At 38.0% G+C, this 15238-nt stretch overlaps 1 protein-coding gene across 1 annotated transcript in view; it reads right to left on the bottom strand.

Moving 5' to 3' along the window:
- Positions 1-15238, bottom strand: part of CFAP47 (cilia and flagella associated protein 47) — a 484475-nt gene that overhangs the window by 442712 nt on the left and 26525 nt on the right. Inside the window, exons 8-10 of the mRNA XM_034649559.1 lie at positions 14540-14775; positions 1808-1994; positions 871-1084 (exon numbers count right to left, since the gene is read on the bottom strand). Coding sequence (XP_034505450.1) covers positions 871-1084; positions 1808-1994; positions 14540-14775 — 637 coding nt within the window. The remainder of the gene's footprint in view (positions 1-870; positions 1085-1807; positions 1995-14539; positions 14776-15238) is intronic.

Genomic DNA, 15238 nt, shown 5'->3' with positions numbered 1-15238 from the left:
ATAAAATTTGTAAAATAAAATAATAAGACTGACTATGCAAAGACCCAGAATTTTCCAATTGTGGATAATAAAACAATTATGGCCTAAAATCAAATGATACTGCAAGAAAATGGCTGTAAAATTAAGTGAGCTCAATGACTCACCAAAGGTAAAGAGACAAGTAGAGAAAACCCAGGAACGTTATCAAGTTTAGATAGCATACAAGTAGCACACAAGCAGGCAGAAAAGAAACTCGTTTCAGTCTCAAATGTGTAAAAACCAGGATGCCTGGGTTCCTTCTCACTAAGCACTTGTAAGGTAGTAATTTCTTTGAGGTTTGGATCGATTTAAATTGAGGTTTAACATCATTTTTGATCCTAATTGGTGAGGTTTTAGTTCAATTTGGGAAAGGTTAGGAGAAATGTGACTTTGAGGGGAATAAAGGTGATGATGATGAGGATGATAATGTCGATGATGACAACGAACGACTGGTTTTTCGCAACTGTAAATGTTTATTTTTATCTTAGATAAATTCAAGCTGTCAGCCATACTTAAATGAATATGACTAGTCTGAGAACTTGATATATTTCTAAAACTGATTTTTTCCTATTATTCTATACTTGTCAACAGCATATTTTAATAATCATCTGGTAAACCATTCACTTCCTGTCAAGTACACAGTAGAGGTGATGAGAGGTAAGACAAAGCAAATACAGTAGCATTCAATAACCATCACCTCCAATGTAAAACAAAACAAGAGATAAAATAAAATTTTATTACTATTATTATTATCATCACCATTAGTTTGTTACAACAGGATCTGCTAAGACCTGCATATCATGTTGGTCATTGTGTCTTTCAAAATTTCTCGTTTTTAATACAACATGTTACCTGAAAAGTTTATGCTGGTCTCCAGACCTGATACTTGCAGCTCGGTCATTGGGAAAGGCTATCAGTGCACCCTTCATTGATTCTTTACCTCTGCGATGATTGTGAAGGCTTGTCATGGCTGACTGAAGCATTGTAACAGGTGCACGGTATTTGTATTTTGGCAAGTCTCTAACCACAAACTGTCCCACAGGATTACTGACCAATGAGGATATACCTTTTATAGAATTAGATATTAAGTTAAATATGGTTTTTTAATTTCAGCTTTCCAAATAATACCCATGTATTAATACACTACATCATTGGTTCTAACTTAAAACTAAATCCCTAAACAAACACATTCAGAAAATACAAATAAGTCATCTAATAAATGGACCTACACAAAACAATTTAGAAAATATTGCATACATAAAAAAGAAAACAGTAACTTGAAGGGTTAGCCTATGTGACAGAAGCTTTTATAGATCAAAGAGAGCTATATATCAGCAATTTCATATGGCTCAATGTATAAAAGATAATTGAGTATTACAGAAAACAGCAGCATCAAAATAATCCACGGAATGGTCGAAACTAGTTTATATTATTGACTCAAAAATGTAGAAGAATAAAATATAAAAACCATTAAAATATTTAATAAATCTTATAGGTCACAAATCCAGTGCTATGCAAATTGTAATCCTCAAAATGGCAGCATCAGCAACTGTCAGGGTCATGGTAGAAATGCAAATCTTTGGGTTATACCAAAGACCTAACAATCAATTTTGGGATACAGACCAGTGAGATCCATTTTAACCAGCCTTCTAGGTGATTTTGATGCATTCATAAGGTGAGAACAACAAGATCAGACCACATTTGATATACATAGCTAAACAATCGGTGTGTTAAAATAATCCTATATAATCTTAATTTAAAAAAAATTTAAGTGTCCACATTAGCTTACCAGGATTAATTTTCAACACAACTTTTTTGGTGGAAGGTTTGCAGATGCTCTTGAAATCTAAATATACTTGATGAAAAGGTTTCAGCGATGACTGCAAATTTTCATCTGCCACTGAGCCAATAATCTCTACCAATTGCTTCACTTTAAAGACTCCTACTTGATGTGGAATGAATGAACATGTCACATTCTAAAAAAAGAAAAAGTAACCAATTGCTATAGGTTGAACGTTTGTGAATCCCCAAAACTCATATGCTTAAACCTAATGCCCAATGCATGGAATGAGGAGATAGGGCCTTTGAGATGTGATTAGGTGATGGGATTAGTGCTCTTGCAAAAGAGGCCCCACAGAGCTCCCTGGACTCTTCTACCAAGAAGTCTACAACCAGGAAGAGGGCCCTTACCTGACATGCTGGCACCTTGATCTAGGACTTCTAGCCTACAGTACTGTGAGAAGTAAATTTCTGCTTTTTATAAACCATGCAATCTATGGTATTTTGTTTTAGCAGTCCAAATGGATTACAAAAATAATATTAAACTATTGGAAAAAATAAAAAGCAAATAAAAAAAACTGTTTATAAAATTTTTAAGGAGAGCTAGTCCATCACAGTAATATAAAAGTAGCATAGAAATACCATATACAGCATTGACAAATCCTTTAAGATATACATTATTGGAAAAGTATTTAAGAAAAAAATTAAGAACAATGGTACTGAAGCACCTCCAGAATAGCAAATCAAGGATCTCCAAATATCTACTCCTCCGTAAGAGAAATAAACCACTGGAATAACTCAAAATCAACTTCACACCTATTTTAAAATTACCCAAAAGCTTATAAAAATCCAGGAGTATTTAAGAAAAAAATAACTGGTCAGCCATCAGAAAGGATGAATACCTACCATTTACATCAACATGGATGGAACTGGAGAGGATTATGCTGAGTGAAATAAATCAATCAGAGAAAAAAAATTATCATATGCTTTCACTCATATGTGGAATATAAGAAACAGTGCAGAGGATCATAGGGGAAAGGAGGAAAAATTGGATGAGAAGTAATCAGAGGGAGACAATGAGACTCTTGACTCAGGGAAACACACTGAGCGTTGTGGAAAGGGAGGTGGGTGGCGGGATGGGGTAACTGGATGCTGGGCGTTAAGGATGGCACGTGATATGATGAGCACTGGGTGTTATATGCAACAACAAATGAATCATTAAACTCGAACACCAAAAACTACTGATGCACTATATATTGGCTAATTAAATAAGATCTAAAAAATAGCTGAATCTGTGAAAGAATAACAGGTTTTGTGTCATTTTTATACCCTTTAATCCCATCCTCCTATTCCATTTTGAGCTCTGCTTTTTTCTTTTTTTTAAGATTTATTTATTTATTTATTTGACAGAGAGAGCACAAGCAGAGGGAGAAGGAGGCAGAGGGAGAGGGAGAAGAGACTCCCCGCTGAGCAAGGAGCCCAATGTGTGACTCGACCCCAGGACCCTGAGATCATACCTGAGCCGAAGGCTGTGGCTTACCCAACTGAACCACCCAGGCATCCCTGAGCTCTCCTTGAAAAACAACAGCCTTATTAACTATGGCAGCTGTAAAAACTATTAGCCTAGCAGCCAGGGAGGGAAAAGATTCAGTTTGGAGCTCTCCAAAAATCCTATCCCCAGAGAATTGTCCCTATTTGTCCTGTCTAGAAGCTAGCTAAAAAGCCTACGATAAGGGTATTATTTTTTTTTTTTTAAGATTTTATTTATTTAGGGGCACCTGGGTGACTCAGTTGGTTAAGCATCTGCCTTCGGCTCAGGTCATATCTCGGAGTCCTGGGATGGAGCCCCACCTCTGGTTCCCTGCTCAGCAGGGAGTCTGCTTCTCCCTCTCCCTCCGCCCCTCCCCCCTGCTCATGAGCGTGCCCGCTCTCTCTCCCCCTCTCTCTCAAAATCTTTTTTTTTTTTTTTAAAGATCTTATTTATTTATGTGACACAGAGAGAAAGCGCACCAGCAGGGAGAGCAGTAGGCACAGGCAGAGGGAGAAGCAGGCTCTCTGGTGAGGAGGGAACCTGATGCAGGGCTTGATCCCAGGACCCCGAGATCAGGACCCGAGCCAAAGGCAGACTGACCTTAACTGACTGAGCCACCCAGGGGCCCCACGGTATTATTTTTAATTGATTGGGTTCCAGGGCTCATTTTTTGTGAACTCTCTCCCCCGAGTTTTGTACCCTCTTCCCCTCTCCCCGCATCAAAAAATCAGCAGCAATTGCTGAACATTACAGCAACTTGAAGTAGCATTACCATTTAAGGCCAATAAGAGGCAAAACAAAACAAAAGAAAGAAAAAAGGAAAAAGAAAGAAAAATAAAAACACAAAATATTCAAAGGATATTTGAAAAGCTCTGACATATTCCTGAGAATGTAGATCACCACACACGTGTATGACAGTGTATATGCCCATGAAAGATTTGAGAAAGCTCTAATTTCTGACATCTGGCTGACTTTGAGACTCTGTACAAGGTGGAATTAAAGGCCAAAGAAAGCAATAAACTATGAGACAGAACAATGTAGATATGCCTCACCTAGTACACTTACACAAAAGCTCTTGGCAAAGGCTGTGAGACTTACTGATTCAAGGAATTTAAGAGAAGCTCTGCCCAATAATTAACTGACCCCTAAATTAACTGAGCAGATCCTTGATTGGCTGCACATAACAAAGAAAACAACCTTTACAGACTCAGTCTAGAAAGTCACAAAAGAAAAAGAACAACAAAAACAAATAGCAATGACAATAAATCTTGGAAGCTATTTGATTTCAGACTTGCCAAATTATATCATTTAAAACGCCCAGTTTTCAACAAAAAATTATGGTACATGAAAAGAAAGAGAAAAGTATGGCCAATACACAGAAAAAATACAATAAATAGAAACTGTGCCTGAAGAAACTCAAATGCTGAATTTATTAGACAAAAATGATAAGTTAACTATTATAAATATGCTCAAAGGACTAATGGAAAATATGTCTAAGGAATTAAAGGAAGACACCAAAAGCAAAGGCAACAAAAGTAAAAATAAGCAATAAAGTGGGATTTCATCAAATTAAAAAGCTTCTGTACAGCAAAGGAAACCATCAACAAAATGAAAAGGCAACCAATGGGATGGAAAAAAATATCACTCATTAATCATCATCACTCAACATCACTAATCATCAGGGAAATACAAATCAAAACCGCAATGAAGTATCATGGCACACCTGTCAAAATGACTATTATCAAAAAGACAAGAAATATCAAGTGTTCAGCAATAAAATAAGAACAAAACTTTGCCATTCTTGACAACATGGATGTACTCTGAGGGCATTACACTAAGTGAAGTAAGTCAGACACAGAAAGACAAATACCATATGAACTTACTTATATGTGGAATCTAAAAACGAAAAAAAAAAAAACCAAGCTCATCTATACACAGTATAGACTGGTGGTAGCCAGGACAAGGGGAGGCAGATGAGCGAAATGGATGAAGGAGGTCAAAAGGTACAAATTTCCAGTTATAAAATAAATAAGTTATGAGGATATAACGTACAGCATAGTGACTATAGTTAATAATACTATACCACATATTTGAAAGTTGCTACAAGAGTAAATCTTAAGAGTTCTTATCACAAGAAAAAAATTTATAACTATGTATAGTGCTAGATATTAAATAGACTTATTATGGTGATCATTTTCCAATATATACAAATTATCATTACATTGTACACCTGAAACTAATGCTATATGTCAATTATATATCAATAAAAAAAAGAATTAGAAAAGGTATGAAAACATCTCACAAAATAGAGACTAGCAATAAAGTATAAAAATTGTTAAAGAGAACAAATGAAGAGAAGGAAATATGGAAAATTCACAAATACATAGAAATTAAACAATACACTCCTAAGGAACCAATGGGTCAATGAAATCTCAGGGGAAATCAGAGAATACCTTGAGATGAAGGAAAACTATAACACAACATACCAAAACTCATGGAACACAGCAAAAGCTGTGATTAGAAATAAATTTAGGGGCACCTGGGTAGCTCAGTCCATTAAGTGTCTGCCTTTGACTCAAGTCATGATCCCAGGATCCTGGGATCAAGTCCCACATCAGGTTCCCTGCTCAGCAGGAAGTCTGCTTCTCCCCCTGCCCCTGCCCCCACTTGTACTGGCACCCACTCGCTTGCTCTACGTCAAAAACAAATTAAAAAATAATTTGTTTAAAGTTAAAAAAAGAAAGAAATAAATTTAAAAGTCCTTTAATCAATAACCTAAACTTCCACCTTAGGAAACAGAAAAAAGAAGAACAAGGTAAGCCCAGAGTGAAGAGAAGAAAAGGAATAACAAAGACAATAGCAGTAATACATGAAATAGAGAACTGAAAGCAACAGAGACAATCAATAAATCTGAAATTGTCTTTGAAATAATCAATAGAAATGGAAAATCATTAGCTAGACTCACCAAGCAAAAACCAAAAAAGAGAAAGACTCAATTTGCTACAATTGAGAATGAAAGACAGAATATCACTATCAACAATAAAAAGTGAGCGAACAGGGTGCCTGGGTGGCTCAGTCAGTTAAGTGTCTGCCTTTAGCTCAGGTCATGATCCCAGGGTCCTGGGATCGAGCCCCACGTTGGGCTCCTTGTTCAGCCGGGAGCCCACGTCTCCCTCTTCCTCTGCCCACCACTCCCCCTGCTTGTGCGTCTCTCAATCTCTCTGTCAAATAAATAAAAATAAAATCTTCTTTTAAAGAAAGTTAAAAATAGAACTACCCTGTGATCAAGCAATTGCACTACTGGATATTTACCCAAAGAATACAAAAACACTAATTCAAAAGGATATATACACTTCTATGTTTATTGCAGCACTATTTATTATAGCCAAATTATGGAAGCAACCCAAGTGTCTATCAATACGTAAATGGATAAAGATGCCATGCATGTAGACAATGGAATATTATTGAGACATTAAAAAGAATGAAATCTTACCATTTGCAACTACACAGATGGAGCTAGAGAGTATAATGCTCAGGAAAATAAGTCAGTCAGAGAAAGGCAAATACCACATGATTTCACTCATATGTGGAATTTAAGAAACACAACAAATGAGCAAAGAACAAAAGAGAGAGACAAATGAAGATACAGACTCTTAACTAAAGAGAAACTGATGGTTGTGGGGGGCGGGTGCGTGAAACAGGTGATGGGGAGTAAGGAGTACACTTATCACGATGAGCACTAAGTAATGTATAGAAGTGTTAAATCACTGTATTGTACACCCGAAACTAATAGAACACTGAATGTTAACTATACTGGAATTAAAATTAAAAACTTAATAAAGAAAAAAACTATTTAAATAAAATAAAATGCATGTGAACAAAGTAGTTGATTTCCGTAAACAGAAAACCAAAATTGACATACACACACAAAACAAAGTATGAGGTAATATGATGAAGAAGTGTACGCCAATAAATTAGATAACCTAGATGATATGGACAAATTCTTAGACAGTTGCAAACTTCTAAAATTGATTCTAGAAGAAATAAAGCCCTGGAATAACAAGATATTAATTAGAAATCAAAAAACCTCTGATAATAAAAAGTCCAGAACCAGACGGCTTTGATGATGAATCTTATCAAACATTTTTTTATCAAACATTTAAAGAAGAATTAGCACCAGTTTTACTCCAACATCAAACCCAAAGACATTTAAGAAAACTATGGGCCAATGTCCCTAATGAATATATATGCAAAATTCCTCAACCAAATACTATCAAACTGAATCCAGCAATATGTACAAAGGATTTTCACTATGTACAACATGGAATTATCCCAGGTTTAACATCAGAATATCAATCAATGTAATACACCATCTCAATAAAGGGCAAAAAAAAAAATTATAACTGTAATAGACACAGAAAAAGTACTTGAGAAAATACAACACATTTTCACAGTAAAAACACCCAAAACACTTGGAGTAGAAGAAAACTTCCCAAGTTTGTAAACGCAATCTATGAAACACCCACAAATAACATCATACTTAATGATGAAAGACTAAGTGCTTTCCCCTTAGATTAGGAAAAAGAAAAATATCCTCTCTTGTCACTTCTATTTAATACCATAGTAGAGGTTCTAGCCAAGGCAATGATATAAGAAAAAAGAAATAAAATTCATCGAGATTGGAAAGGAAGGTAGAAAATGGTCTCTATTCACAGATAACATTAATCTTATATCCCGAAGAACCCACTGAAAATGATCACAACTAATAAATGATTTTAAGGTTACAGGATACAAGCTCGATATACAAAAATCAATTGCATTTCTATACACTAGCAGCAAACCATACAAAAATTAAAGAATACAATTTCATATACATAGCATCAAAAAGAAGAGAATATTAGGAATACATTTGTAAAAGAATGGCAAGAGCTGTATACTGCAAACTACTAATCACCACTGAAAGGAATTTAAAAGGACATAAATAAATGGAAAGCTATCCAATTTTCATAAATTGCAAGATTTAATATTATTAAGATGGCAATACTCTCAAATAGATTTACATATTCAACACAATTCCTATCAAAATCCCAGCTGCTGGGGTGTTTTGTTCTTGTTCTTGTTTTTATAGAAATTAGTAAGCTATTTCTAAAATTCATATGAATTTTCAAAGGTCTCAAATTGGTTAAAAATTTCCTTAAAAAGATCAAACCTGAAGGATTCACATTTCCCAATTTCAAAAATTACTACAACACTAATCAGTACACTGTGATATTGGCATAAGGATAAACCTAGATAAATAAAATAGAATTGAGTCTATAAACTCTTACATTTACAGTCAAGTGGTTTTTCATTAAGTATGCCGAGATTCCGAGATAACTGGACATGTAAAAGAATGAATCTGGACCTCTAAATAACACTATATGAAACTCAAAATGGACAATATATTTTAAATGTGTAAGCTAAATTTCTTAGAGGAAAACACAGGAACAAATCTTAATGACCTTGGATATTGTATAACTACTAAGATATGATACTAAAAGCACAAGTGACAAAAGGGGGGAAAAAGATACACTGGACTTAATCAAACTTTAAAACTTTTGTACTTCAAAGGACAAAAAAGAAAATGAGAAAAGAACCGACAGATGGGGAAAAAATATTTGCAGTTCACATATCTGATAAAAGACTTGTACCCAGAATACATAAAGAACTTTTGCAATTCAACAACAAAAGGATAAATATCCCAATTAAAAATGAGTAAAGAATATTGTATTAGTTTCCTATTGTTACAATAACAAATTACAAATAACTTGTGGGCTACAACAGCTCAGTTCTTATCTTCTACTTCTGTAGGTCAGAAGTCTGACTCCAATCTCAATGGACCAAAACCAAGATTTCAGCAGGACAACATTCATTTCTGGAGTGTAGTGGAGAATTTATTTCCTTATCTTTTCCTACGTTCTAGAGGCCATCACATTCCTTGGCTCATCACCCTCCCCTTCCATTGTCAAAGCCAGCAAAGGACATGCAAATATTTTTCACATCACATCACTCTGATACTGACACTTTTTCTGCCGTTTATTTTCACATTTAAGTACCCCTGTGATTATATTGGGCTCACACAGATAATCCAGGCTAATCTTCCCATTCTAAGGTCAAATGATTATCAACATTACTTCCAATTAAACCCTAAATTCTCCATTGCCATGAAACATCACATATTCACAAATTCCAGAGATTAGGATAAGGGCATTTTTAGGTGGCCATTATTCTGCCTATCAGACATGAATAAACATTTCTCTAAAGAAGATATACCAATGCACAATAAGTAAATGAAAAGACATTCATCATCAACAGTCACTGGGGAAATGTAAATGAAAACTGCAGTGAGAAGCCACTTGGCACCCACCGGGATAGATAAAATCAAAAAGAAGGACATTAACAAATATGGACAAAGGTGTGGAGGTATTAGAACATTAAAACACATATTCATTGCTGGTAAGAGTTATGAAATGGTGCAATCTCTTTGGAAAACAGTATGATAGTTTCCTCAAAAAGTTAAACAGAGTTACCATATGATTCAACAATTCCACTCTTCGGTGTATACTGAAGAGTACTGAAAACCCCTCCATAGGAACTTGTAGATTTTTTTCTATTTCTGTAAAGAACACCACTGAGATTTCGATAAGGATTGTAATAAACTTGTAGATCACTTTGGGTAGTATAGACATTTAAAAAAATTAATTCTCCCAAACCATGAACACAGGATGGTTTTCTCTTTAACTATTCCTTCTTTAATTCCCTTCATCAATGTTTCATAATTTTCAGTGTATAAGTCGTTCACCTCTTTGGTTAAGATTATTCCTAAGTATTTTATTCTTTTTGTTTCTAATGTAAACACAAAAGATTCTGAAGAGCCAATGCAATTTTGAGCAAAAAGAACAAAGCTGGAGGCATCACACGTCCCGATTTTATACTATATTACAAAGTTATAGTTACCAAAACAGTAAGGTATTGGCATAAAAAAGACATATAAACATATGAACAGAATAGAGAGCCCACAAATAAATCTGTGCATTTACAATCAACTAGACTGCAACAAGAATGTCAAGAACATACAGTAGAAAAATGACAGTCTCTTTAATAAATGGTGCTGGAAAAACTGGATATCCACCTGCAGAAGAACAATGGAATTTTACTCAGCCTTAAGAAAGAAGGAAATCCTGACATCTGTGACAACATGGATGAACTCAGAGAACATTATATTAAGTGAAATAAGCCAGACACAGAAAGACAAATACTGCATGATCTCACTTACTGTGGAATCCAAAACAGTTAAACAAAAAAAGGAGAGAAGGTGGTTGCCAGGGGTGGGAGGGATGGGGAAAGAGGAAGATGTTGGTCAAAGGGCACAAAGTTTCAGTTCTGCAAAATGAGTAAGTTCTGGAGATGGTGACTATAGTTAACAATACTACATCATACACTTGAAAAAATTTGCTAAAACAGTAGCTCTTAAGTGTCCTTACCACAAAAAGGACATCATAACAATGCTATAACAATTATAGCAGCATTATTCATAATAGCCAAAGATGGAAACAACTGAAATGCCCATCAACTGATGAATGGATAAACAAAAGGTAGGCTATCCACACAATGGAATACAATATGGCCATAAAAAGAAATGAGGTAGTGACACACACTTGAACACTGATGCAACCTGAAAATATAATGCTGAATCAAAGAAACCAAACACAAAGTCTTCATATTTTATGATTATATTTATATGCAATGTCAGGAACAGGGAAATTTATAGACATAGAAAACAGATTAGTGGCTGCCATGGGCTGAGGAATAAGACCAGGGAACTCTGACTGCTAATGGACATAGAGCTTCTTCCTGGGGTGATGAGAATGTTGTAGAATTAGTGCTAATGGTTGCACAACTCTGAATATACTAAATACCACTGAATTACACCCTTCAAATGTGTGAATTTTATCATATGTGAATTCTAGTTCAATAAGCTAGTATTAAAAAGAATAATCTTGGGCCGCCTGGGTGGTTCAGTCGTTAAGTGTCTGCCTTCAGCTCAGGGCGTGATCCTGACGTTCTGGGATCGAGTCCCACATCGGGCTCCTCCCTGGGAGCCTGCTTCTTCCTCTCCCACTCCCCTGCTGTGTTCGCTCTCTCGCTGGCTGTCTCTCTGTCACATAAATAAATAAAATCTTTAAAAAAAAAATGACATTTGGAACTTAGCTATCAGACACGTTTTGAAAGAGGTGCAGGTCACTGGAGAAAATAAACTGAGTTGGTAGATTTAAGAGGATTGAACTAAAGAAAGTCTAGGAAGTGGTTAAAAAGCAAACGTTTTGTATAATGTCGTTAACATCAGTTGTTATTTTATAAAGACTGATTAAATCTATCCAAATTTGGGGGGACGGAAGTGAGTCATTCTAATGAAGCAGGAAGAATTATAAATATGAGCTGCATGCATTTAAACATGTGTACAATAGTTCCTGATTGCAACTGGGAGAAAGCTTCCATCAATAACTTTATGAGCCATATCACAATGCAGTGGAGAAAAGATGGTAACATAAGAACCTGAGGTGAAAATGAAAGCATTCATGCTTGCTACTGTTTAGAACAAGGCTCCAAACTTTTTCTGCAAATGGCCAGACAGTAAATATTTTAGGCTTTATGGGCCATGTAACTGTAAAAATTAACAAAGGGAAACCTCACTAAAATGGAATGGGGAGGCCAGGAGGAGGAGCTCTCACACCCTGCCACTAAACTTCAATTACCGTCAGAAACGTGGATTGGAAAGAATCATCAGTTACAGGTCTCAACCGGAAAAGATGTACATTGTATCTTCTATAAGAAATCGACTACCCCAGCAACTCAGCCAACAAAAAATCATCATCACTCTGACTCCCGCTTTTCTTCAATGGACTCTCCTTCAAAATAACCACTCCCAACTTCCTCCTTCTCCATAAAATAACGTTCCTCTCTTTGGTTGTTGGAGTAGCCTATGGTTTTTACCATAGCTTGTTTGTCCCGAATTACAATGCTCTGCTATTCCCAAGTAAACCTAGTTTGGCTGGTAAAATAACTATCTTTTTTTTTTTTAAGATTTTATTTATTTATTTGAGAGAGAGAGACAGAGAGCACGAGATGGGGGAGGGTCAGAGGGAGAAACTGAGTGGGGAGCCCGATGTCGGGCTGGATCCTGAGAGCTGGGGATCATGACCTGCGCCAAAGGCAGACACTTAACCGACTCAGGCAGACACTTAACCGACTCAGCCACACAGGTGTCCATTTAACTAACTTATTTTTAAAGTCACACAGCTCTCTTACACCTACTTAACTTTGCCTTTGTAGCATGAAAGCAGCCACAGACAACAGACAATAAGAGCAGCTATGTTCCAACAGTAGTTCACTTTAAAAAAACAGGCAGCAGGCCACATTTGGCCTGTGGAGCAAAGTCAGCCAACCCTGGTTTAGAGGACAAGGGCAAGAGTTATCTGAGCAGTGAGTAAGACAGAAGCTGGCCTGGACTCACAGGCATTCCTCAGACTTCCACTTGTCTGCTCCACACCAGCAGTTCGAGCCCTAGGCCAGTTCAGTATCACCAGTTTCAAATTTGAAAATTCTGCTCAACCTTCAAGGTCTGGCTCATGTTACTAACATAGGAAGACCTTGCTACCTGGTTGGAAGTAAAACACGGTCGTCTGAGTTTCTATATCACCTTCTTACAGACCTCTTTAAACACATTTTGCATTCTTCTTAAACCGTAACTGCGGGTATCACACTTCCTTAGTACATAAAAAAAAATTCTTACTGGGCGGAGCGTTGGAAAAAAGGTGGAGGCATCGCTGTCTGCACCAGCGGACCAGGCACTGGTTGCCCTAGGCCAAGGTAGGGGGCGACTCCGTCTGTGTCCCAGCCGGGCTGCCACCACGACCGCGCAGCTGCTGCAGTCAGCACGCAGTCAGCCGGGCGCCAGCAGCGTGCGGAAGCGAGTCTACAGCGGGCGTGGGCGCAGGCGCGGGCGCAGGCGCAGGGGCAGCCGCAAGGAGCTGAGCGGTGCCACCGCCTCCCAGCCCCGCCCCACTACGCCACCAGCACCGCGCACGTGGAACCCACCCTAGAGACTGCGCAGGGGAATGGTGGGGCTGCGGTGGCGGCATATGTCCCTGCTGTCCCAGCTGTGGGCCTGTTCGAGGCACTCCAGGACCACCACCAGCACCTGTGCTAGGACCTGGTTTCCTCCCTACACTCAGACACCTCCAAACCCACCCGATGCTGGCCTGATGACCACAAGCATCCTGATGCGAGCCTACCCCCACACCCACCACACCTCACTGTGCCCGCGACACATAATGCCCGTGACCAGTGGCTGAAGAGTTGGGGAGCAAGGGACATGCACTTATGTAAAAGGCTGAGAAACTCACCCCTTAGCAAGTAGTTAAGACTATCGTGGCTAGGTTCCCCCATACCAGCTCACCTCACAGGAGGGCAAGGCCTGGACCCCTCAGAGGCCAAACTGCCAACCCCTTCCCTTCTGTCTTGGGTTAACTCAGTATGGGGCTACAGCCTCTGCCGGTGAGGCACTGGACTTCCACTCGTCCCACGTCTGCATCCCAGCTTAGCCAACCTTCAGTCTAGGGGTGAGTCCCAAAGCATCCTGCAGTCCCGTCAGCATCTCTGAGACTGGGACAAGTGCCTGGTTCCTACCTCCTTTTCATGGTTTGCAGCTATCAGCAGCTACTGTCTCAGGGGCATACCCTCTCAGGTTGCCGGGTTCCACTGTCCTAGAAAAAGGCTTCGGGACCTGTTCCTGCACCCACCCAAGGCAGGGAGGGCTAAGGTTCCATGCTTAATATTTAAATTTAGGGATCTGCCTGCTGGGGCCACAATAAATAAATATTCTCTGAGCACCCCCCCAAAAAAAACAAAATTCTTAGAAGCAATAACTATGTTTTGTCCTTCTTCACATTCCCTACAGTGTCAAATGCTTTTCCTGGCACATGAAATGCACTTAACAAATAATTAGGGATAGTGTATAAGTGCCAACACCAAAGTATTCTTAACTAGGCCACAGAAGAGATACAATTTATAATACTGGTGGAACAAAATGAAGTTTTTAATCCTCTGCATGTCATTTTAGTGAATCTTAAAATATTTAAAGCATGTGAAAGCATCAAATAATTATCTTACCTGGGTACATCCTTCATCAATCTTGCCCTTTTCAGGATCAATTTTAAAATGTGCAGTTTTTTGAAAACGGTACATCACAGGAAGTGAGTTGGATCGATTCTGCATAATACACAGAAGTTCTGAATGTTCACCCATGAAACAAGGTGCAAAATTAAGGACCTTTCCTGGTTCAAACTGTAGTAAGACAGGAAGTCCTGTGCCCGTCACTGCTAATTCCACTTTCTGAAATCGATCACCTGTAAAAGCAGTAATAGCTTTTTAACATAAAAAGTGTTAGGAATCCAGAATATATTTGCTCCATCCAAATAGTGCCATCTGAAAGACCTCATGAGACACGGGTAGCTCATTCAATCTTTCATTCAGCAAAATTATTAAGTGCCTTCTCTATGCCAAGTACTCTTCTAGGCTGTGGGGATAAAGCAATGAATAAAACAGACACCGTTCAAGCTCTCCTGGACTTTGTATTCTAGGGAGGTCACATTGACAATAAAATAAGGAAATATATAGCATTTCAGACAGGGTAAGTGCCATGGGCAAAAGTAATGTAGGGTGAAGGGGAGCACAATTTGTCACCCAAAAATATGCCTCTTTGGCATAAGGATTATTTTTTTTTAAAGATTTTATTTGTCAGAGAGAGAGAGAGAGAGCGCACAAGCAGGGGGAGGGGCAGGCAGAGGGAGAAGCAGGCTCCACGCTAAG

Source organism: Ailuropoda melanoleuca, chromosome X (genome assembly GCF_002007445.2).
Source record: "Ailuropoda melanoleuca isolate Jingjing chromosome X, ASM200744v2, whole genome shotgun sequence".
NCBI classification, from domain to species: Eukaryota; Metazoa; Chordata; class Mammalia; order Carnivora; family Ursidae; genus Ailuropoda; species Ailuropoda melanoleuca.
This window is presented reverse-complemented; position numbering and strand designations above follow the sequence as displayed.